The 25,668-nt window shown below is 33.7% G+C and overlaps 2 protein-coding genes across 2 annotated transcripts in view; one reads left to right on the forward strand and one right to left on the reverse strand.

Moving 5' to 3' along the window:
* The first annotated feature begins 9 nt into the window (after positions 1-9).
* LOC149082138 (cytochrome P450 3A5-like) lies at positions 10-23,260 on the forward strand. The gene is made up of 14 exons (XM_089235639.1): positions 10-187; positions 5,843-5,933; positions 8,560-8,612; positions 9,621-9,717; positions 9,841-9,957; positions 10,055-10,143; positions 11,787-11,932; positions 13,009-13,127; positions 14,896-15,010; positions 15,480-15,640; positions 17,278-17,366; positions 20,277-20,420; positions 20,711-20,873; positions 22,996-23,260. Exons 1-14 carry the CDS (start codon positions 111-113, stop codon positions 23,068-23,070), a joined length of 1,536 nt encoding a protein of 511 aa, XP_089091765.1. The 5' UTR covers positions 10-110; the 3' UTR covers positions 23,071-23,260.
* Positions 23,261-24,221: 961 nt separating this feature from the next.
* The window catches only part of LOC149082139 (uncharacterized), a 75,661-nt gene continuing 74,214 nt past the window's right edge, over positions 24,222-25,668 (reverse strand). The window contains exon 15 of the mRNA XM_089236552.1: positions 24,222-25,188. Within this exon, the coding sequence (XP_089092678.1) occupies positions 24,548-25,188 (641 nt within the window). The 3' untranslated portion in view covers positions 24,222-24,547. The remainder of the gene's footprint in view (positions 25,189-25,668) is intronic.

Raw genomic sequence — 25,668 nt, forward strand, 5'->3', positions numbered from 1 at the left:
AGCCCGTCCTGTTTTTCGAAACGAAGATAACAAAAAAAAAACAATGTGAGCGGAGCAGGACGTTCATTTCCTATTTCTGTGTTAAAACGAGTACATTATCCGGCTTAATAATGGAAATGAGTGGATATTCAGTAATTATTTTGGTGGCAGTGGCCGGATTTACGTATATTGCGTATCTTATACGCAAGTAAGTGAAAAATATGCGTATTTTTCTTTATGTGCTTTTAGATTGAAATTTTCTATATTGCCTGTTTATCATTGCCAGGGTTATTATGTATTATAATAAGTGGAGAGGGTATTAAGTATTGTTTTATTCCGCTTAAGAATGAAATTTCGATGGCTATTGAGTGAAACATTTCAAGTTATGATCGCAGTTTCCTGTTGATACAGCAAAGCATGACCCCGCTTCCCACAAGGGAGACAGGCAGAGCTCGGGGTCTAGGATGTTAAATCGTTTGTTGCATCAAGGTTGTTTGCTCACAGAGTACTCGCCAAAATTTGGTCTCTCGGGCACACTTGTGGTACCCTCTCCTACTACCAAATCTTTCTTTCTGACTGAGCACAACTTGGGTCTATCGCCAATGAGCAAATTACTACCCTGTGAGTTGTGTCGGAAGTGTAAGCACCTAGACCGAGTGTGTATCTTGTGTTTGATTTTTCACTGCTGCCACCTATATTTCAAAAGGGAAGTGTAATGACTGAATACTTGTACTGTTTGTAAGCCTGTTGCTCTCTGCGGCGAGGCTTTTGAACGGGGAGATTTTCTCACATTTGCACCTCGCAACTGTTGGAGAAAAACCAACTTCAGCCAATCGCCACTGTAGCGACGGTGTGGCTTGAACTCCGGTCCCTGCGATGAGTCCGTCACTATGACCACTCAACCACCACAGTGGCGTTACTACCTAACTGTATATGCACTTCATACGTATTCTCCCAGCAGAATTTTGAATGAATCTGTACATGCAGGAATGTGTTGTGTGTTTATATGCATGTCTCTAACATATTTGTTGTTGGATGTGGTTTTTTTTCAAACCAAGCACAAGAAGACTCGGGTCTATCGCCATGGGCTATTTACTGATTGAGATGCACCTAAAGTGAGTCGGTGCTGTCTTAATGCATGGGCACAGCTAGTGGCCTCGTGCAAATGAGATCTGGTTGAAAATTTAGATAGTTAAGACGCAATTTGGTAAGTAGGCATTTATAGTTTGGTATAGGTTACCAACTGTCTTACCTTAAGAGGATGTGTTTCCTTTTTTGATTTAATTTTCAAACATCCTCGTACGTTTTGGAAAATTTGCCTTTTTTCAGGTTTCCGGATGTTTTTCTTGGGGATTTTTTTTTTTCCCTCCACTTTGAAACATAACTAGCGGCTAAAAATCCGACATTCCCTAGTGAACTCGACCAATCACAGATGAGCGGGAATGAGTTACTCTCGAACCGTAAATTTTGCGGCGTAAACACTGTAACGAAATGTAAACAACAGATTGAAACCTTCCGAGCTGGAGAAAAGTTAAAATAGTTTCAGAAGGTTAGTGGTTGGGCCGTAACCATAGACCGTTCAAGTATTACTTAAGCAAAATTTTATGGGTTTTTACCCCTCCCCAACCCCACTTGTCAGCAAATTCAAGTAAACTGGACCAAAACCTTCTAGATTAGTACCGTTATTAACCAAGGGGGCTTCGGCTGCCCTCCCCATTCTCGAGAGATACGCGGGTGGGGGATATAATAATATATTGTATGATTCTCCCCTCGTGACCTCCAAGAGATAAAAATTGAATTTAAAAATTTAAATTCAAATAATTTTAATGAAACATTGTATAAAAATATCTGTACTGTTTTCATTAATTTCTGTAAATTTAAAATGTTTTTTGAAAGCTTGTGATGAGTGGAAATATTTTACCCCCCCCCCCCACTTTAAAGGTAGGTCCTGTGTAAGGCCCCCCCCCCACTCTTTACTTCTCTTGTTGATCTGAAGCAACCTAGTAGAATAGATCAGGATTTAAAGACATGCTGCTGAGGTGAGCACCTCTACGAATCAACAAAACAACCATCAATTGCCATTGTGCTTTATAATATTTTACTGACATCTTGCCAGCAAAACTAAAAAAATAACTTTTTGATTCCTTAATAGTGCACGTACATTTTGAATGCCCAGAAGAGCATCGATCAAGTTGGTTTCAAAACCCCTTTGATCTATACAATAATCTTCAATGCATGGTTTGCTGAGCTGTTTACTAATATGTGTAGCATATCTAAGTTTCCTGTGAGTTTCATTTCATTAAAATGTCAAATGTGGTCAAAATCTGGTCCAAGTACTGATGCATCATTTTCCAAATCACATATCAATGCTTTGATTAAAAGGATGAAAAATGATTCTATTAAAAATCTATATCAGTGCGATGAATGCTCAATTAACAGGAAATTTTTGGTAATTATGTCTTTAGTAGTATGAGATACTGTATTAGATTTGGTTGGAAATGAGGACAGGGCTGCAACTGGGGGGAGACAGTTGGGTCTGGTGCCCAGGGTGCTGAACCAGAAGGGGCGCCAAATTCACTCTTTAACTGCTTCCTCTACATGCAAGGGATGCCAAAATTCCGGCTTGCCTGCGTGACAAAGTTTCTAGTTGAGGCTCTGAATGAGGATACAGTACTGCATGAAGAAATTTGCTCCAGAATCACTTTTGTTTGTTGAAACACAATTTCCCATAAGTTTCTATGGAATATTGTTTGATTTATTCCAGGTATGGCTCAAAATTTAAAATACCAAGGAATGTTATAAAGACGATGAAAACTGACCAAACGCTAAAATGAATAATAGCTTTGGGAGCTATAAATGGGAATTTATAGGAGTATAAGATACAGATCTTTTTATTTTAAACTATGCACACAAACACCAGCTTTATTCTGCTTAAGCCAGTGTTAACACAATCGAGTGTGTAGGTGTCCCCCATCCATTTGTGTTTTGGTACATCTGGGGAAAAGATTACAAAAAAGGGATGTGAGTAAATCAATGGTCAAGTGACATTCTGACAATGATTAGCTTAAATTCATCTCATGATGCAGCTGATTTATGTCATTGCTTGCATTTGTATCAAAGAAAATGTTCATTAATCGCATCTGTTAGCCAAGGCAGAAAAAAAAAATTGTTAGCCAAGGTACTGTAGTTATATATCCTCGATAAACTGATATATTCAATTTTCTTCAAACCCGATTTGAATAAAGCCATGCCAATATGTTCTCATCCAAATGCTTAGATAATCTTCATTCCAATCCCTCCCTTCCTTGTTATTAAAAGCAAATATAAAACCTTATTTTTCCCTATTGGTGCTTACGTAATATTTGAACGGTTCTGAGAATAATAGAAATGTACAAATAATTATACACACTGAGAGGGAAAAAATTTTTGAACACAAAATTTTTTATTAAGTCATATGTTATTGAATGATGTTTAACATAAATAAACAAAGTTGCACGCACTATGTCATAGTCTCAAAGGCAATTAGAAATAAACACGATTTTATATATTTTGAAATTAAAATTTTTTTTTTAATTGCTGCTTGTATTTCCATAGATTGAAAATGCTATTTTTCAAAGTATTCTGTAATACTGTGCAGATGTATGTGGTGTTTTGAATTTTTATACATTATAGAATAAGCAATTTCTTGATATAGCAGAGAGGATCAGACCATCAAAATCAATATGAGATCAGACATTCTATAACATTGAAGATAAACAGATATAAACTGTAGAATAAACAATTATTCTAACAGCCGAGAGGATAAGGCCATCATTAAGACATTGCAGACACGATTCAACAATATTAAAAATGAACATGATCATGAATTAAATTTTTAGTATCATAGACCATGTTGCTCTGGCCAAAGAGACTTTTTTTACCCTTTCAGTGGCAATCTAGTGAGATATCTTGTCAAACCTGATCTGCTTTATTTCTGTCACCCGAAATATTTTGTCTTCTATAAAAATGCAGTGAAACTGTTTTTACAATAAAATGTTTTCCATTCCCCTCCAACCAATCAACTGTTAGTGGGCAGAGTTAGCTATTGTTCTAGGTCCGATAAGAAGAAGAAGCGAGAAAAAAAGAGAAATATAAAAAATACAAAAAGGGTTCGCTTCATAGAAAGTCACACACATAATGGCAAGGTTTTGCAATTCCAAATGTGGCAATTTCAAATGCTGATCAGGAAAATTTCAAAAACCACTTAAAGTGTTAAATGGGAGTTTGGCTTAGATTTGCACCTTAAAATTGAAAAACCAACTTGAGCTGACCATCCCAAACAGTGGGGCTAAAACAACTTTTAATAACTTACCACTATAATCATGAGCTAATCCCAAAATATTGGTCTGAGGATGTGTTGTATCCACAGTGTGTACCAAGTCAAGAAATACCTTAAGGGTTGTGGAAATGATTAGTTTTCTAAATTCAAAAGTCATAAGCTTGTCACAAGAGTTCAGCGATACAAGCAGAAATTGTAGTAAACCACTTTGAAAGTGCTCGAATGTTAATGAATTTAGGCAGATTTATCATTTTTTTAGTTCCTTTTTTTTCCCCCACATTGAATAAATCATGGAAACGGCATGCGCGAAGAGACTTAGGCATTGTAAATTCTATTTTATTTCATCCCAAAGATTTCTTTAATTCTATTGATTCATATTTAAAAGGGGTGGACAGAAATTAAACATATAGTTAATTACAGGAAAGCATAGGTGTACGTAGAATTTTCTCAAGGAGAGGATTTTCAGATTTTTTATCCTTCTTTGCAGGAAAGTATACTTACTGTAGAAAATATAATTACAAGAAAATGTACTTAATATGCAGGAAAAATAAGAACAGAAAGGTACATATAACAAAGGAAAATACACAATGTAGGAAAAATTACAGGAAAATGTACTTTTAATGTAGGAAAAATAAAAAAATATACGTAATGTAGGAAAAATAATAACAGGAAAATGTATTTAATGCAGGAAAAATAAAAACAGAATAATACACAATGTAGGAAAAATAATTATAAAAGAAAAATCAATTAACCTCAAATACATGAACCCAAACCAACAGAAAATTGATGAAAAAAAGAGAACTATGTAGAAAATATTGATGGAAAAAAATAAAGATGAGAGCCGGAAAAAAATGAGAAAAGAGCGCAGAATATTACAAAATTACGAGAACGCGCTTGCGCATTGTAAGTTCCGAACAGTTTCCGAAGTATTGTACACGAAGTAACGACCGGTTCGAGAGTAACTCACTCCCGCTCCTCTGTGATTGGCCAAGTTCACCAGGGAATGTCGGATTTTTAGCCGCTAGTGAAACATATAGCTTATTCCTTCCTTCATTGCAAGTCTTCTACCATATGATTCAATTTTTATGTTGCTATATTTTCCCTCTCATTTTTGGTCACCTTACAAGGTGGATTTATGGTTTCACCCCTGATGGCTGCCCGAATTTTGCTAACCTTTTCCAATTATAGTCCAGATTTTTTTTACATTTTTATCCCCATGACCGACTGTGTATTTCCCTATATTCAGCTTTCTCTATCCCCTCTGCCATTGTAAATATGCTTGCAACACTTTTTCCACACACATTTGGCAATAGCCATCGAAATTCTTTTTTTTTTTTTTTTTCTTCTTCTTCCAGTGGAATAAGATTCCACTGAATTACAATTTTATCCTTATTGAATGTATAAGTTGTATAGGAGAGAACCTTTATTTTTAATGTATGAAAATTCTTTGAAAGTTTTTTATTGCTATGTATTGTCAATGTCGATTTCCGACTTTACATGATTTATATATAAACGATTTGAATTGTATTCCTGAACTAATTTCAGGCATCTTGGCACCTATTCTGATTATTGGGAGAAGCAAAGAATAGTATGCTTTAATCCATCTTGGAGAAAGTTCATCTCTATGTGTACGAAAGTATGTACGTTCTTATTTATTTTTCAGTTTTGTTAAATACAGTTGCTGCTTGGGGTATAACCCCTTTTCCCCATGTGTTATTGTGATCATCCCATTACAAGGAAAAAGTTGTAGGTCTAAATTTTGTAGCTGAAGTTTTACTTGGTAATATCGGGTAGAATACGCCAGATTCATTGTCATTGCAAATGTGATTTGCTGTTTGAAGATTTCATTAAAAAAACAACTTTTTTTTTTGTTTTTGCTACATAATACAACTATATTTGACTGGCAGTAAAATTTTGGTCTCTGGGCAATTGTGAGGTTGTCCCTTAATGAGGTTCTGCTGCATAAGTTATAGCAGTTGTGCATGGTACTGTTGAGAGGTTCTGGGACCATGGTTTCAAAAAGAGATCTTGCACAGTATAAACTAGGTAATAATTAATATACCTATAGTTATAGTTATATTTGACTTGAGACCTATTAACTGAGGCACTTGAATAGACGAGCAATTATTTTTGGCTATTGAAATATCGATAAAAGATCTCTAAATTTAAGTTTTATCAGAGTTGGCAAGAGGAAGAATTTTATATAGTGTCTTATTACATGCCAGAAATCTGTGTTGAACTGTGATGCCACAGGTCACTCGTGAAGATTTTTATGTGTGGCCTCTAGGAATCTATCGAGCAGCTGCTTAAAACAAAGAAATGTATCGTGACTCTGTGCTTGAGCACTAATTTTTGGGGAATGTAGATAGAACAGTAAGATGGTGGTATTGATTGATAGAGGAATGATGTAAGAAGTAGTGATATTGAATGTTGTACTGAGTTTGATAAAGTTAGTTTTATTATCGTTTGTCACCCAGAGTATATTGCTCGAAGATGCGATCATTCCTTGGAAGTAAGTATTTAACATGTTTTAAGATTTTGGAATGGTACTTGTTTTTTTGCTAATGCTACTTCACCAAACACTAACTCTGGCCATATCGCTATAGTGCAATTTACTGCCATTAGTGAGATAGGTTGGAAATGAAGGCGCTGTCTATCGGTGGTTGCCTCGAGTTCGTTAGGGAAAATATCTTATCAATATCCTCCTCCCTTGGGTTCGAACCCGGGACCCTGACAACAACCTTCACGATGGTAGACGAGCATCTTACCGTCATGCCACTCGGGCACTGCTTTCTTGCTAATGCTGCCATGTCTTTTATATTTTGAAGTGTAGGTAATAAATGTTCATACAAGATATACGGAAGACTGGATGTTGTGAAGATATTTATTATTTCAGATGTTAATTTTTTAAGGAAGGAAAAAACTCATCTCTGCCTCTACCGGGAGTCGAACCCGGGTCCCTCGATTGCCGGACGAGAGGCAGAGATGAGTTTTTTCCTTCCTTAAAAAATTAACATCTGAAATAATAAATATCTTCACAACATCCAGTCTTCCGTATATCTTGTTAATACAAGTGGAGAGCGACATTCATGTCATAATAAATGTTCAGATTTTCATGTGTAAGTATAGTGTTAAAGAAGCCTCCGTTCTCTGCAGAGACTTCTTTTTTTTTTTCAGCCATCTCCATCCATTTTTTCAAATTGGAGATGTGTAGAAAATTTATCAAAAGAAAGTCTCTTGATGGAATAAAGTTTGTTACATGCAGTGAATAATTATGTGTATCAGTCTGTTTTAAACGCCAGACTTTAAAAATTGCAGTAGGAATACCTCGTCTCACTTGATCAGATGTATTCTGGAATTCCCAAAATACATCTAGGTTCTTAAATGCTCTTATTTCGGCAACCCTGAGCCCAGACAGGTTTTTTCTCCTGATGACATGTTTTCCTTTCCTCTGTTCTGTCAATCAGCTGCCGGGGGGGGGGGGGGTCAGCTTTTGTTCAAAGTCTGATAACAGAAGGGGGAAAACATTTTTCTTCTCTCTTCAAGGGTATAGAATTAAGCTAGTTAACAGAAAAGTATAATTTTTTTTTTCTTCCTTGTTTTATTTTTATTTTGTTGGGAGGGGGGGGGGGGAATTATCAGCTTTGTGATAAAAAAATATTCTTGAAAATAAGTGGCAATTTCTAGAAGGTTTAATGATTTTTAACTCCAGCAGATACAATGCAGACTAAAGAAATTTTTAAAAACTGCTTAAAGGTTAAATGGGATAATGTGCAATAAATTCTTTGCTGAATTGCTGAGTTGTTATTTTCAAAGTTTTCTCTAAAGTTCTTATTACAGACTGAGAAAACTATAAAGTTTTCTCAGTCTGTAATAACAACTTTATAGTTTTCTCGGCAAAGATTGACACCGGTTGCTACATATTACTGAGATGTGATCTCACGTCAGAATAGTGTATAAATTTATGGCCTTGAAGGTCCATCTACATCAGTCGTTCTATGTAATGTCTTCAAGTGGTTTTCTGAACTTCTAATAGATGTGTATGGGATATTGTATCGCAATATCCCATACACAAGACTAGCAACATGTATTGCACAAACAAAAAGTGAGTATCTGATCATCTGTTTCACACCAGACTAGTGACCTCATGATTAGTTATTGCAATTATCATTTTTTATCCCTGGGTGTAATTAAAGTCCTATCTAAATTGCTGAACATTTTTCATGGTTTCTTGTTAATGGTTTTTTCCCCTTCTATTACAGCCTTTGCACTTGCAGGAAAAAGAGCTATATGAGAAGTATGGGCGAGTATATGGGTAAGAAAATGAGTTCTATAATCAAAGTGAATGCCTGTGTTTGAGTAAAATTGTTTTCTACTCCTTGATATAAAATGCATTGTTTTTTTCTCTTGAAAACAAAACTGTTACAAGATATAATTCATCCCCGAGTGGAGATTTTGAACGTTGCTCATGATTCGAAGTTCCATCTGGTTTAAAGCAGTGGTTTCTAAAGCGTACATAGCACAACACCAAAAACATGCTTTCTTCAAGGTTGTTGTGGCAAGCTGACTATTGACGTGTGCTTGTTTAATACTATAAGTGATGGTTCTTTTTCATACCAATCTGGGGACCCGTGAATAATCAAATCAAAATACTTAACTTAATCCTGGCCTCTCATTGAATAGCAAGTTAATGCCGTTGATACTGTGGATAACCTCTGGCATTATGAAAGGAGTTGCTGTTGGCAAAAGTTTGATCACCATTGGTTGAAAGCAAGCTCTGCTGTGTAAATTAAATTTGGCCTGTTGTAAAGATATTAATAACTAGAGGCATTGTTAATCTCCCAGTCTAAAACATTTCCTTGATCTTTTATATAGGAGATTTCGATTTCTGAATCTATTCTGGAAAGTGCAGTGAGCACTCTTAACACTGTCAATATCAACACAATAACACACGCGCTCGCTCTTCAAATATTGAAGCTGTAACTAGAATGCATGTGATTTAAACATAATTATAATCGTACTATCAAGGGCATAGCCAGAAATTTCGTTTGGGGGACCACTTTCATTTCATGGGGGACCAAAGTGATAGAACAATAGATTTGGCCATCTTTTTTTTCTTTTTCTGGCATTTTTTTTCTCACATTTCGGGGGGGGGGGGGGAAGGAACCAGACCCTCAAGCCCCTCACTCGCTACACCCTTGCATATTATATTGGGTTTGATTTAGAATAGAGTCAAAGAAACTATTTAAAATTCAAAATGGTCCAATTCTTTTGAAAGTTATGAACTATATATGCTATCTTGCATTCCTTTTTTAATTTCTAGTCGTTATGATGGATCTATACCTGTACTCACAGTTGGTGATCCAGATATCCTAAGAAACGTATTGGTTAAAGATTCACACATCTTTCAAAATCGAAGAGTGAGTTGAAATTGTTTGAATAAGCAAATGCAATTTTAAAATCGAAAGGCTCATTTTGAAATACTTTAATCACCTAATATTTTTTTGTTTTGATTTGGGGTTTTTTTTTTTTAAATTTTCAAGGATTGTCAGTTTGGTGACCCAGTGACTGACAACAACTTGTCTATGCTCAGTGGTGATGATTGGAGACGTGTAAGACATATTCTCACACCATCATTCACTGCTGCAAAACTTCGTCATGTAAATACTTTTTTAATTTCTTTTTTTTTTTTTCAAAAGCTGGGAAAAATTCATTATAGGATAATTATCTACAAACCATTTATATTTCTAATTGCAGATGTTTGATAAAGTTAATGGTTGTGCCAACAAAATAATTTCTATTCTCTCAGAAATCGAGACAGCCGGAGATTCTGTCGATTTAGGAAGGTAATAAATCTATTTTATACGTGTGCATATATACAAGTATATATGTTATGGTTAAATGTGATAAATTGGTAGTGTTTGTTAAATATACATCATCTCTAATAATTAGATAATTACCATTTGTCTTGGTAAGTTTAATTTTAAATTTATCATTTTTACTGATTATGTATAATTCCATTTATATATGAAGTGAGTTCGATATAGAAAAATGGTGCTGAAATATCAATTTTGCCTGCACATGATACACACACGCATTATTTTACTATATAAAATTAAGAGTGGAGAAAATGCAACCAAGGTTTTTTGTAATTTGTTTTGTCTTGTAATTTTTTCATACACATTTTAATGATTGCCCATAATATTTATTGAGACAAGAATTACACCAAAATCGCGCATTGATCAAGCCTATGTAATGGCCAATATATCTTATTCATTTATAAAATAGTTGATTATACATAACCAGTGACTTATGCATATTCATTGAATTATCACATTTTTAGAATGAAACTGGCAATTGGATAATCGTAGGATTTATCACTTTTAACTTGGTATGTAATATGATAAATTTCTCCAGTTAAGTTGAATTTAACCAATGCCAGCCACAGAAATTCCTAATTTAAATTTTTTTGTCATTCTTTTTTGTCAAGGATAAGCAAAGATTAATAAAGGATACTCAGTCTTATTCTTTTCAGCTATGTTTCAGCTGTTGTATTCAAATGTTTCCTTGTCCTTTAAAGACCTGCAAACACTTCCTGATATAAACCACGAGTTAAAACACAAAAATTTAAATCTATTTAAATACTTCAGTGCTTTTTTATTTTGATAGTGAAACATTGCTACAATGATAAATCCCTCTACAACGATACTGTTTCAAACCCTGTTTGTAATTGCTTATAGCGTAATGTACCCCTTTTATATTCCACTACAACATTGTTTCACTCGGAATAACCTTTTGATATATTTTTAAATTCCTCATCAGTGTTAGTTCTTTTAAAGGTATTTAATAGCATCAAAATTTTGTATCTTCTACCGTTCGAAAGTGTAAATGAAGTTGCGGTGAATATACTTTACGGGTAGTATACAGAAGTGCGATATAATAAACTATTTAACACTGTGAAGTAACTGAACATCATTAATCAATTACTATTTTTTGTTGCGAATAAATACTGATAAATATATTTTATGGTAGTACGAACAACACTAATTCAGAAGAGATGCTAACAACCAACAGCATAGATTTGATGGCATTGTGATAACGCTACCTCTCGATATAACTAACCTTTTCTACAAAGATATTTTTTCCTTGATCTGCAGAGCTTCATAAAACAAAGTTTCACTTTATCTATATTTTATATAATAAAGCCTGTCAATTTGAGCACCCTCTATATCCTGGACACCGACACCTCACTATATTGGACTGTTCTGAATGAACCAACCATAATCCTATAACACAGAATATTAACAATTCTGTACCTCTATATCTTGGACAGATTTTAATGGAACCATAGGTGTCTGACCAGTTTTACTATATTTTAATGGCGACAATAACTTTGTATAAAAAAACTGCAAGAGCTTGTGAAAATGAAACAAACTAAAATATTAATTGAATTGTGATAAACACATCTGTGTATAATCTTTTCAAACAGGGTATTTGGAGGATATGTACTAGATGTCATTGCAATATGTGCTTTTGGAACAAAAATCAGCAGCTTAGAAACTCCAGATAATCCATTTGTAATTAATGCCCAAGCATTTTTTGCATCTGGCTTCTCACTGAGGTCAATATTACCAGGTAGGTTTTTAATGACTTTTTTTTTTTTAATCCGGAAATACCAAAAACTTGTGATGTAAATTTTCAAGTACAGTACAACCTTTTATCTGAGCTAATGGTGGGGGAAAGGGAACACAGATAACTGAAAAATGTGGTTAAATTACCCAAAGGGGAAAAATATTTTAAAATAAAATTGTATAAAAAAAAAGGTGTTAGTTATTTTAAACAGGTAAAATATATTATCCAGTGTAGTCTATATATCATAATATTCATGTGAAAAATATATTAAAATTATTTCCACAATTATATATAGCCATTGCGCCAGAGTTGCGCAGTGGTAAGGTGTTCATCTTCTACTAAATGAAGGTTACAGTCAAGGTTCATGGTTTCAAGTCCAGGCATAGGACGTCAGAAGCAAGTTCTTTACCTATTGAGCCTGGGGCGACCACCACTGGATGGAAATTTCATTTCCCATCCAGATACACTGATTAGAAATTGTTATATGGCAATATATGACCGGTGTTGGTGTGCGGTAAAGTAGTTATGTAGCCACAAAAAATATTTTTATACTGGGCTGTATTGATAGAATCTTTGTGCCTTGTCTTTCGGCTATTAAATAAAAAGCAATGCCTGAAATGTAACTTATACATGAGGTTTTTCCCGGCACCGACTGTAATTGGCTCTGTTCATCTTTAAATGCAGATCACCCGAGGGATATGTCTTATGTCTTGCTCTTATGTGTGGGTGTGCATATATTGGTGTGGGGGGGTGTGACTGTTTTAATACATTGACATTATGCTTCTGATAAATGGGGATGTGTTCTTTAAAAGAGTAAACTAGTTTTCTACGAAACGGAAATGTTTGTTTTTTCATAACCAAAACCTTCACGACATCTTATGTTACCAATGGGGGGGGGGGGGAAACCAATACTGATAAAGAAACTAACATGAAATTAAAATTTCCGTGCACGGTTAATCCATGTTGCGTGACAATCAAGGTTGTACTGTACACTAAAAGTTGCCATCTATTCGTGAAAAATTTTAATACACAAAACAGCATTGATTGTCTTGTGAATGTATTTGATTAATTTGTTTCAGTTCTGTTTCCGTCTGCGATGAAGTTGTTCCGTATTCGTATGATTAACCCAAAATCAAATGAATTCTTCAAAGAATTTATTATTGATGTTTTGAAAGAAAGGAAAAACAAAGAAAATGAGGTATTTATATATGTAAATGCATGCACAACAAGCATTCTTTCATTTTACAAGTTTGTTTCATTTTAGTAAATTCAAGAAATTAACTTTTGATAAGACTTGACAGATATTTAAAGGACTAAAATAAAAATACACTTCTAAAATGTGATGATGAGATTTGTTAATAAGGTATCTATGATAGAATTTTGATCAGTGCAGTTATCTTTACATCTGCTTGACTCTCCCAGCAGCAATCAACTTGAGGCTTGTGCATCTTGTATTACAGCAATTATAAAATGTCTCTTCTAATTTTATTCTTTTTGAAATAGCAATCAAATACTTTGCCTCATTGAAAAACCTATTTTGGTAATGAAAAGCCTTGTTCGATGATTCCAACTTGGGCCTATTCCTTACAAGGAGGCAATTCAGTTTTTAAATAGGGCATTTGAGTTTTTCCATGAAGGCTTTGAACCTTTCAAATTCCCATCATGTTTAAATTTTTAAACAATCTCTGGATGGCTTTTTTAATTTTTCAGTGGAAGGGTGGTTTGACTAAAGGTTTTTAATGTTTTGTGTTCCGTAGAAAATTTAAGTCAGTAGGACAAGGTCCACGGACCTCCATGCGCTAATAAAATGAAGGCCACTTTTAGCAACGCAAAAAATAGTGGCTCTCTTGTACATTTTTTTTCAAATATAAGGAACTTATGGGGAGGGGCATCTCCTGGAAAAGGGGGGGGGTGGGGAACGAGGATTTCAGATGCTGTGGTGGGGCATGGCCCAAAAAGGTTTGGAACCACTGGCCTAGATAATTTTATTAGAAAACATGTTTGACAGGTTGGCGAGACTTTATATTCAGTCTTTTATACAGCTATTCATGTTTCGATAACAAAGATGGTTCAAATTATAAGTCCTGCATCCCCTTCCCTTTTGGGAGAAATGCTGGAATATGTATACAGTGTGGGTGAAATAAAAAGTATCTCTTTGGGTTTTTTTTATAAGTCGTGGTGTTGGAGATGAAAAATCACCTGCACATAAGGGGCCGTTCAAGTATTATAAAAGTAAATTTTTAGCCATTTTTGACCCCCCCCCCCCCGTCAGCAAAATTTCGTCATCAGCTCTGCCCCTCTGAATCAAACTCATATTTTCATAAATGGTTGACGTAAGCATTATCCAACCCCCCCCCCCCTGTCATCAAAAGTCAGCAAATCGGAAACCCCCTCCTCCCCATCGATGATGACTTAATACTTGAACGGCCCCTAATTAGAAAAGATAACCAAACCTTCTGTAAAATGCCTTATTTCTCACTGGGCAAGCTATTATGCAGATGATCAGTGAAATTTTTAAAACTGCTTAAAGGGTTGAGTTTCTAGCCCTATGTATAGGCAAAATAATCGTTTTAGTTTTAAGAAATGTATTCAATATTTTATTACAAAGGGTGAATAAGGGTGTATAGTTGCAGTTTTATTTTAATGATGTTTTTTTCAAGGAAAATTGTTGGTTTAAGAATAATGTTAGTGCTATTTAAAAAATGTATAGTCTTTAACAGAGGCACCTGAGCATAACAAAGTCAACTGGTCATTCATGCCTTCCTCTGGTGCGGTGTGATGCATGATTAGTAAGGAAGTCGGTGAAACTAGTGGTTTACATAATTCTTAATGTAACGATATGTATGCAGATTTTTTACGATTTTCATATTTTTGGGTATAATCTGCTTCACAGAAACAGAATGGTTCCTTTTTAATCTTAGTTTTCTAACACTGTTAATTAGCATTCTGATACATACTCGTTTCAGACCAATGTGGATTTCTTAAAGTTGTTACTGGATGCTACAGAGAAAGGAAATGTCCCAAAAAAATCTGATGGTAGTGAAACATCAAAATCTGATACGTCACAGCAAAGACCAAAATGTAAGTCAATTTTTCATGTTTTGACACTGACTATTCTTGTTGCCAACCAATAAAGCAAATATATAGAAAATACAAAACTCTCAATACATTTTTGACAAGCAGCGGGTGTGGTCTGCAAAGGAAAAATTATATAACTATTAATCACTGACCAAGGATCCCACTTGGGTGGCTACCAAATCTTGACTCTCAGTTGTTCCGCGGGAAAAAATGACTGTTTACTTCAAACGTCATGGTCAGAATTATTTGGCGATTTCTGAGTGTTGGGCAAAGTTTATCTACTCTTTTAAATTCATTTGTTGCATACAATGAGCTTGGTTTTATATCTGAGATTTCTGAGACTTTACATAGCTATATTTTGAATCCAGTATACGAGATCATGTACAATGTCGCGATATTTGAATGTAAATACAATACAAGTTTTCATATTCAAAATATGTCGTCAGTCATTCTGTATTTGGTTTTTTCTTAGTCTTGACTGAAGAGGAATTAATCTCTCAGTGTGTGATGTTTTTCCTTGCTGGATACGAGACTACCACATCGCTTCTGCAGGTTACCATGTACAACTTGGCTTTGCATCAAGATATTCAAAACAAGCTATATTCAGAAATTATTCATGTGTTGAAGGACAAGGTATTGTAAATGCTTATACATATTTGTTCTGAATTTTTTGAGAATATATAAAATTAAAAGAAACTTTCTCGCACAAACCTGATTTGTGAACTATACGTGTTTATAAACTAATTTTATGGTTTTTTAAAAAATTGTGATGATGAAGTTATGTGAATAATTATAAAAAGTCCATGTTTATTCCACACAAATGATTTAAGCTATTTAAAAATGTACATCTAATGTGCGTTAAAGCTACTAATTAGTGAAATATAAATGTGACTCTGTGAAAAGTCATTCATAAAAAATACGTATTTTTAAATGCAATATTAACAGGTGTTCGACTTTGAAGTATTTATCGCCTATGATGGTGTTCACAAATTGCAAAACTTAAATTAAATTCAAAGTTGTAAAAATTTTGCAACTATCAAAACAATTGCATTTAACAATTATTTATTGTGAATTTTTAAAAAAAATACGGTTCATTCTATTTTATATATCTATTTGTGTACAGTCCTTAAAAAAGACAGCTGAGCCAATAAAAACCTGTCAACAGTGATAAGTAGTCAAAACAGCAATTTTATATACATTGAAACCCCTCTTTTGCAGACACTCTGGTAAAAAAAATTGTCTATAAAAGAGGAGTGAACGTATGAGGAGGGGGTTACTGTATTAATTGTATAAATATTAACAGTAACTGAAATGGTTCTTGAATATGAATGTAATTCTGACAATATGGGATGCATTTAAAGTCATGAAAATACATAATTATTGCATAGATACAAAATTAAAATTACAAAAGTGTTACACAAAGTTTACTGTTAGTGCTCTTGCAAATGAATTCAATATAATGATTAAATCATTTTTCCTGTAAGTACAATGACTGAAAGTCATTGGATTTAGTCTTTTAGCTTAAAATGTTTTTAAGAGTTAATACTCAGCAAACCCACCACATTGCGACTGATCAGTTTTTTTTTTTTCCTTTAAAAGATGTTGCTATACCTGTCATTATATACTGAATTAACATAAAGCTGAGTAATTACTCACTTGAAAATTTTTTTTTGTAAATGACTTTCCAGAGCTAAATTTACATTTTAGTTTCAGCACACAGGGACTATAACTTATTTTCATTCTAATCTCTCGGGGGGGGGGGGGTTGCTGTTGAGGTTCAGGATATATAATCCACACTAAAAAAATTCCGGTTTTAACTTGCAACCTGTGGATTATACGTAGGAAAATATGTTTTTAGAGAAGGTGACACATTTTTTTTTTTTGAAAAAGATGTAGTGCCTATACTACAGAGCCTATAGTACTGCCTATAGACATAGTATAACTATACTACACAAGTTCATGGCTCTCAAAATGTCCTTAAATTAAACATTCCGCAAATCAGTCTTTTGGTAAGGGACAGGTACTGATAAATTTTTTTCCCCCCCTCCAATTCTGTTGTAAATTGTTCCTATTGCTTTCCCCATGCTTGAAATTACTATGGTAAGTCAAATAAGTTTTCGCCATGTTTATTGCAATCTTTTACAAATATGATTATACACTATTTTTAACAATTCTAGAATTCAATATCTTCCCCCGCCCCCCGTATATTGTAATGTCAAATCAAATATCAACTTTTCACTGCTGTTTCTTTAATCACTCTTCAATTGCAGGAGAAACCAGCATATGATGACATAAGTGAAATGAAGTACCTGGATGCTATTTGTTGTGAGGCCTTGAGATTCAATACTTCATGTATCAGGTACTAGCTAAGTTTCAAAAGTTTGAGTAACTGAATTGTTTTATGTATCTATAGATACAATCTGAATTGTTTTGTATTTTTGAGTGGAACTTCTGGATAATACTTGATGTATTTACTGCACATTAGCCTATATGGAACAAAGTTGCTTTGTTTCATAAAAGAAACATTTGTATAGAAATTTGTTTTTGTTTTTTAGAGGTACAATTATTTTAGAATAAATTGAGATTTAAAATTCAAGTGTTCTGATAATTTTAATTAAATGGACTCTAATGCAGGAGCCTTTAATTTGTTGCTTAGAAGCACCATGGTGATCTATGAAACACTCAAGACAGCTAGATCCTTGTGTCTAATTCATGCCATCAGGATCAATGTTTGAACTAAATTGTTCCTTTTGGATATTTCATTAAAGAATTAATTTAGCATTAAGCTGGTACAGAGTAAAACCCCTCTTTTGCAGATACTCGTGGAACAATAAATTGTTCGTGAAAGAGGGTTGGCCGTATTTATATAGATACTCAATTGCAAAAGTATTAGAGTTTACATACTGAATTTTCATCTTTTGCAAAAACTGATTAATTTATTAGGTTATTTTTTGCTGAGTATTTAAAGTCCTTTTAAATGTATTTCAATCTGAGAGACTTGATACAGACTTTGTCATGTTTACAGGAAAATTTATTTAATCAATATATTATTCATTTACAAGAGTATGAACTCCAATCCAGTGAGTAACTATTACTAAAGCTGGCCATATTAAACAGTGTGGAATAATGTAAAAAACCAGCAATGCATGATTTTTCAGATTCTATAGACAGTTGCAAAACATTTACAAACTTAAGGCCAAAATTTCAAAAGTAGCCAAATATTAAAGTTCATCAAATGTTCAAACTTTTGTTGTCATCTAATGAGTATATTTAAACCAAAATTGCAATTATTGGTATTCATGCAATGGATTTAGTCCAATGGAACGAATGATGAAGATAATATCCATGACTATATCTGAGGGTGACTGCTAAACAAGGGTTTAAAATACATTATTTAACTAGGTGTTTTTACCGGGACATTTTGCTGTAAAACAGGAGTGACCATATCTGAGACTTTTACTGTACTAATTAAGTGTCAATTTATGTAAGCTCGTAAGACTGAACTTTTTCAGAGAGATTCTGGACATGAATGGCTGAAAAAGTCCTGCCTCAACAGTGACTTGAACAGATTCCTATTGAACCAGTCTTGTTTTAACTATTTGGCTTCCAGATCTTGTTGAGCATGTGCCAGAGTACCCAGCAAATCAATGACCAATCACAGTTGCAGAGGGCCACATCTGTTGAATATTTACAGCAGGGTATCTGCAAAGTGGGCAATTCGCCTTCTTGATTGGGTAGAATGATTAGAATGGACCGGGAGAAGCAGTTATAGTTATGGATTTATTACAGTATCCTATGGGGGTGGGGAGAGACTGTTCAGGAAAAATTTGTTTTTCTTCTGAGCATGGACGGGGATAATGGAAGTCGGGGGAAACTGATTTCAAGCTAGCTACTTTTTTTTTAGAGATGGACTCGTGACTGACCATAGCTGAATTATCAAATAGTAATAGATTAAAAAAAATGAACATATTAGTAGCGATGAAAAGTGAATAAATTTGAAAAAATTTAATTTAAACAACGAAACATATTGTAAAACAATTCTAAATTCTTTCTATTTGTCCCTAAAAAGATCATGTGCTTCCACCTGGTTGTTACTCTGGTCTTGACCTGTTTAGCAATGCTATGTGAAATATATATTTTTAAATTATCTTTTAGAGTTGGCTCATAGCCTTAAGGCAGAAATGTGTATGTGACTTGGCAACACAAAAATATGTTTTGACAGAGCGTACCAGTAACTTCACAATTAACTCTACTTATTCAGCTTCTTACTCTCTAGAATTTTTTGTTTTAGTAAACAATTAGACTTCTGTGTGACTGGTCACTTATGTACTGACCCCCCCTCCCCATGATTGGGTTTTTACAAAAGTAATCAAAATTTATTGACTTGGCTATGACAAAGCAGCGACTACCTTTTTCTTCATAGGTCTCTGGGGGAAAATCTGCTGGTTTCTGTATTTTAAAAATTGGCATGTCTGTTACTTACAGAAAATTCTCTCTCTCTCGTATCAAAATAGATTTTGAGTTACAAGGGACATTCCAAAGGTCCTCGGAAGACTTTTTTTTTTAACTTACAAGATTCAATGGTTATTTCTTCTGTTGGCAGCCTTTTAACATTGTTGGCTAATCACTGGTATTATACCGGTACTATGTACCAGGGTATGAAAAAAAATTGTGGCTTTTTTTAAAATCAAAATTTGACTGCTTATTAATCAAAGCAAATCTTATTAGGTCATGAAAATATGCATTCTTAAGGATTTTCTTTTTCTTCTAATCGCTCAAATTTAATTCATCATTAATGAATAAATTACAAATGAACTACGAACACCAAAAATCTGTTTATGTAACAGGAAAGGTTGTTGAGCTCAAATTATTGTGGAGAAAATTGATTTTGTTCATGAGGGCTCTCATTTCAAAGTCTATATTTGCCTCCGAAAAATCTTCTGTAGGCTATTTCTTTTAATCATTAAATTTACCACATATCAGTAACATGCATACCAAACCAGTTACTTTAATATCATTTTAAAATATGTAAAAAAAAAAAAAGATTCAAATCAATGATTTTTTAACAAAAAAATAGTGATTTTTAAATCAAGCTGATTTAAATTGGCGTACCTTGCTATACACTATAGTAAAGTTAACTACATATATATAAATTAACTTGTGACCAGTCAACAATTTGTTAATCACTTCCCTCCTTGTAAGCAGAAATAAACGTTTTGAGGCTTGTGATTGGCTGAAACATGAATCTAAATATTTTCTTTTCATGCAGAATGGATCGCAGAGCAGAGACTGATTATGTGATACAAGATTTAGGAATAACGTTAAAGAAAGGCCAGTTGGTCAGCATCCCATTCTACTGTATACATAATGATCCGGAGTGGTATCCCGAGCCAGATTTGTTTGATCCTGACAGGCATGTACCTAATCTTTTTTTTTTTTTTCGTTTTTCTGGAATTCCACAAATCATCTAGAAAAGACTATAGATGTTATGGTCATTCATTTTGGAAAGAAAAGTTCTCCATGAATTGAACTTAGGTTCTCTTATAAATCTGGCATAGTTAGTGCACTTGTGCTCAGTTGATTACAACTGAAAACAAAATGCACATAATTGTTTCACTAATTTAAAACTTTAAAATATTGCATCTTGTATAGCAGACATGATTTATGCTCGCATTTCATTATATTTGTATTCCTCTATTCCAGATTCAGTCCAGAAGCAAGAGCTTCTCGTCATCAGTTTGTTTACTTACCATTTGGCCTTGGGCCTAGAAGTTGTATTGGAATGAGATTTGCCTTGATGGAGGCGAAGCTCATGATTATACTAATAATGATGAAGTTCAAAGTGACAATGAGTCCTGACATGCAGGTATGAATTTGTTTTCAGTGTTATTACAGTACCGTTGTTTAAGACTTTTCTGGTTTAAGAAGTCTTTCATGTCTCTTAATTTCTTACATTAAAATACAGTGCATGTTGTATCGGGATGTAGGTCTAACAATTTGGTTTATTTCTGTTCCTATATGGGACTGACCTGATCAATCAGACTGTTCTATTTTTGAGATCAGCAGAAACTTTTTTTTTTTTTTTTCCCATTCAAATATTTTTTAATCATTAGTAGAACTATATAAAAACTAGTAACAATCTATATACAAAGTTTTTGTTTTCTGTCAGTGTATGTTCTCTATACAAATCTACAATTTTAGATTGATCGTCGCCAAATTTTGCATATATACCAAATGGGGGACCCGATGTGAACGATAGGCTACTTTAAAAGTTTGTCAGAGCTTGGCAAATGAACGAAAAACTGTCAGTCAACAATGGTTTCTCGCCCTCAACAACAGTTTTCAGAATGTTTACTTTGGTTACTTGGTTCCCTAGCAATGCATTTCAGGCATGCTATATGCCTTTACAATGATCTGTCACGTCTTTTAATGCTGTCAATATAGGTATAATAGTTTATTTGCCTTTTTATAATGGTTTGTCACTTTTTCAATCCTCCCAGAAATTGAAGGAAACCCGAGCAGTGCCAGGTATTATAGCGGGTGCTCTATAAAGCATACATTCATGCCCTAAAACCTCAAAATGCTTTATAAAAGTAATACTTTTTCCGTCAACATTAAAACTCCCACACACACAATTCTCATATTTTGCTAAAATTAATGTAGTTAATACTTTTTAAAAAATTAGTTATCAATTGAACCAAAACTCTTCAGTTCACCATATGTATATCGGAGAATCAAATGGTAATTACATGTGTGGACTCAATAAACAGAACCTGGGACCAACTTCCAGGTTCTCGCCCCACCCGCTATTGCCTCTTTGGTGGATGGTGGGGGTCATGCCCTTTTATTTCAATTTCTTTAAAATTGTATTGGGATAGGTGGGAGGGTGAAGGTAGACAAATAGCATCCCCTTGCTATACTCTGCAGGGCTCCCACTGGTCTTACTTTTTGGTAAAATGTCCTACTTTTTCTGTTTTGTCCTTTTGTAGTTTTTGTAATATTTTTTATATTTTACCAAATCCTATGAACAAAATTTGTGTAATTGGACTTCATGGTCTTGAACAGTAACTAACATTCATCATTTAAAATTATGGTGCATATTTTGTATATAGGTGATGCAATTTGTATCCTACTGCTTTATAATACATAGACCTATTCTAGAATTGCAGGTTTTCTGTATTTTTAGGGCGACATAGAGGTATAAACAATATTTACAATGCTCAGCAAAAAGCTGGAAGAGTGATTCGTCAAACTATTGCACTGGCATTGAACAGTTCAATGTAAACAAATCAATTTTTAAAAAAGATGGAAATGCAGTAAAACTATCTGGCTCTTATTATAAATATAACTGAAAATATTTAAAAAAGCCGTCTAAGACAGTTTAAAGCATTTGAGAGTTTCAAAGTTTTTTTTACTTACTACAAAATTAAATATGCACACTTTTTAGGATTGTCATCCTCTGCATCACTATACAGTATTTATTGTCATGTTTGTAACATGGATGTTACAAAGAATAGAAATAAGAATGGTAGTAAAAAGTGTATTGGAGGTAGAAAAAAAAAAACTTTGAAACATTTTCTTTCAAATGCTTTAATCCGTTTTTGCCTTTTAACTTTTTTTAAACAGGTCCAGATTTCTGAACTGTCTTGCATACAAGATATTTTCAAATTTGTAGAAACTTATTGTACACTTAATGTTAACCTGTAAGAATTTCAAAAACAAGAATATATGAAAAAAGATTGCATTAAAATTTTCTCAAATCAATTCAAAAATTAAAGTTGTCAATCCCAGTATTTTTTTTTTTGTTAAATTTAACTCTGGTTTCAAAAATATTAGGCGAAACAAAATTTTGCCCAATATTTGAAAACAATCAGATATAAAAGTAAAAAAATATTCAATTGTAGCTGTATTAAGGATTCTCAATGTAAATAAATTCTTGTAATAAAGAATCTCTAAATAACTATTATATATATCTAAAATTTTTGCAGGTGCCTTTGGGCTTTAGGGAGAAGCAAAATCAGTTGGTTCCAAAAAATGTTTTGGTGAAACTAGAGCTACGATGATGGCTTTTATAAACTTTTTTAAACATGTACATTATTTCTTTGTTGAAGCATATTACGAAATATATTGTACCTAAAATGTTGTTACAACTGTGATATATATAATTCAAATTTACTATATTTTTGTGTAAGGAAAAAGCATGTGTGTAATTAGAATTCTGTGTGTAATTAAAATTTTTTGTTTTATCAATTGTTTTAACTCTTAGTCAATATTTTTCTGCTGAAGTTATGTATCTGTGGCAGCTCTTCATTTTCGTTGAATTTTATATGAATTATAAAATCTGGCGATAAAAATAAGTTTTGAATACTTAAAAATTGGCAATTAACATTTTCAAATCATTTGGAAATGAATCAAATATTAGTTTCTTAATGTATTTTAATTGTGTACTTTGTGTTGGAAATATGAACTTTCATACAAGCTATTTCTTAACCACAGAGACGGTTTATTCATTTGTAAAAAATACTTTTTATTAAAAATATTGACATGAATTTACACTAATCATCAGTATGTAGCGAATATGTAATGCATATACAGTTGAAATATACACATGTATACATACTTTTGTTTGTTTTATGTGGTATTTTTGAAGGAATTTGTAATAATCATGAGTTGCATAACGGAGGAACAGACAATTATGAAAAATATCTCAACGGAATAGGGGGGAAAAAGCTAGTGATACCTTGGCTTATATTAAAGATAATTTATTCCCCAGAATCATTCATTAGCTGAAGTATAGGTTTTCTCTATGAAATTTTTATTTGTTCAGAATGCTGTTTAAAATTTAAAGATAAATTTTATAAAACAATAAGCACTTGAAAGAGACTGACCAACAAATTTACGGGAAGATGTTTGATAAAAAAAAATTGCTTTCGTTATTTACACGACCCAGTCAGGTTAGTGGGCCTTTCCATGTGATGAGGTCAGCTCATTTTTCTTAAGTATCCAGACTGAAAAGATAATCTTCTGTAATGTCTGGATCTTGATGTTAATTATCAAGCCAGGGCCATATTGATGTCAAGCTTGTGTGGCTTAAGTCATTAGCAAATATTTTGCTTCTAATATTTGCCTTTCTCTGATGCAATGCTAATCAGAGCCGCTGTGGTGGTCGAGCGGTCATAGTGACAGACTTGCGTCTCGAGGTCCCACCGTTTGTTAGCTAAGGTATCACTATTTTTAACAGTTTGTTACACCTTGTAATGACATAAATTGGAGTGTCTTCACATTTTAATCATGGCTTTGACTCATTTTCATGTTATAAAAACATGGAAAAATTATGGGAATCTGTGCAAGATTCTTTTGATAATTCATCAACGGCAATGACTTGTTTAGCGAAGGTGGATAGCTATGGAAAAGAATGTTGAGGGTAGATCAACTTTTGTTCCAAAGGGTTGTTATGCAAGCCAGTGTTCATATATGTACCAAAAATTCTGTAATATCAAATATAATGTCAATAGGCAGTGAAGCAGACATTTGATTCGGCTAAGATTTTGTCCCTTTTGATGCTGATATGCTGCTTTTGTCTCCCGATTTGGCAATAGTAAAAACAACTTGCCATTTTTTGTTCTCTTCAAGTTCATTTGTAGGTAATTTAAATGTGTTTCTTTCACAATTGTGATCAACATGGAAGGTGATGGCATCTTTATGATCAACATTTTTATGAATTTTTTGAAGTCTTTTGAGAGTTTGTGTCCTCAGGGCTTTGTATTTGAATGGGTGGTTGCAAGGCTCTGCTTCATCACAACTGTGTGAAACTCGGTTTTTCTTTTCCAGTGCTCTTTTCGTTAGTTTAGTCATTTCTTCTTCAGATAAGAATTGTATGTCAGCGACACAGTCTGTGGCCGATTTAGTCCTCCTTGTATCTAAGGCATGGTGTGGATGTATGAAGCATTTGCATTTGACTGGCAATTGTAGAAGTGGTAGTCTTAAATTGCTTCTGTCCACGAGTCTTCCCTGGTTTTCTGACAGTTTAGGAACAATTGGAATACCGGGAAGATAGGACGTGGATGCAAACACATCTTGTTGGAACGGAGTTTCTTCTATTGAAGATTTCAGATCGGGAGTGGAAGAAGAGAAGATTATGGTTGGAAGTTTCAAATCTTTGGCCGCTTGTCCATTTGTCACTAAGAGAAAAATTCAATGTCATCATAGAAATTATCCTTTAGCATAAAGGTCTGGAATAGGAAAAATGTCTTAGCAATTCAAAGTTTTAATGATACTGCTAGGATAGTCACATTTATGAAACAGACGACATAAATATCTACCAATACTAGCCATATTATAAGAAACCTCTCATCAATTTGTGTTGGATTAGGAAAAAAAAAACAATGGGAAAATGGGTGATTTTTTCATCTGTGTTATTCAGATAAACAATTAGTTTGATTTTCCCTTAAAAATGTTTTTATGGCTTTACACTATACTAGGGCTTGATAAATCCTAGGTGCCATGTCGGCTATAAAATTGCGATTGGAGTGTAAAATTTTTTTTTTTGTGTGGTTACTTAATTGGAGTCGGAACAACACGCAAAACTTTTGTAATTAATAATATTTCTATATCTACCAACATGGAAGGGAGGTTGCTATGTCCTGAAAAGGTGGAAACAT

The sequence above is a fragment of the Pholcus phalangioides genome, unplaced genomic scaffold, assembly GCF_987345545.1.
Source record: "Pholcus phalangioides strain wild (caught in Gottingen) unplaced genomic scaffold, Ppha-v1.0 ptg000009l_1, whole genome shotgun sequence".
Lineage (NCBI taxonomy): Eukaryota > Metazoa > Arthropoda > Arachnida > Araneae > Pholcidae > Pholcus > Pholcus phalangioides.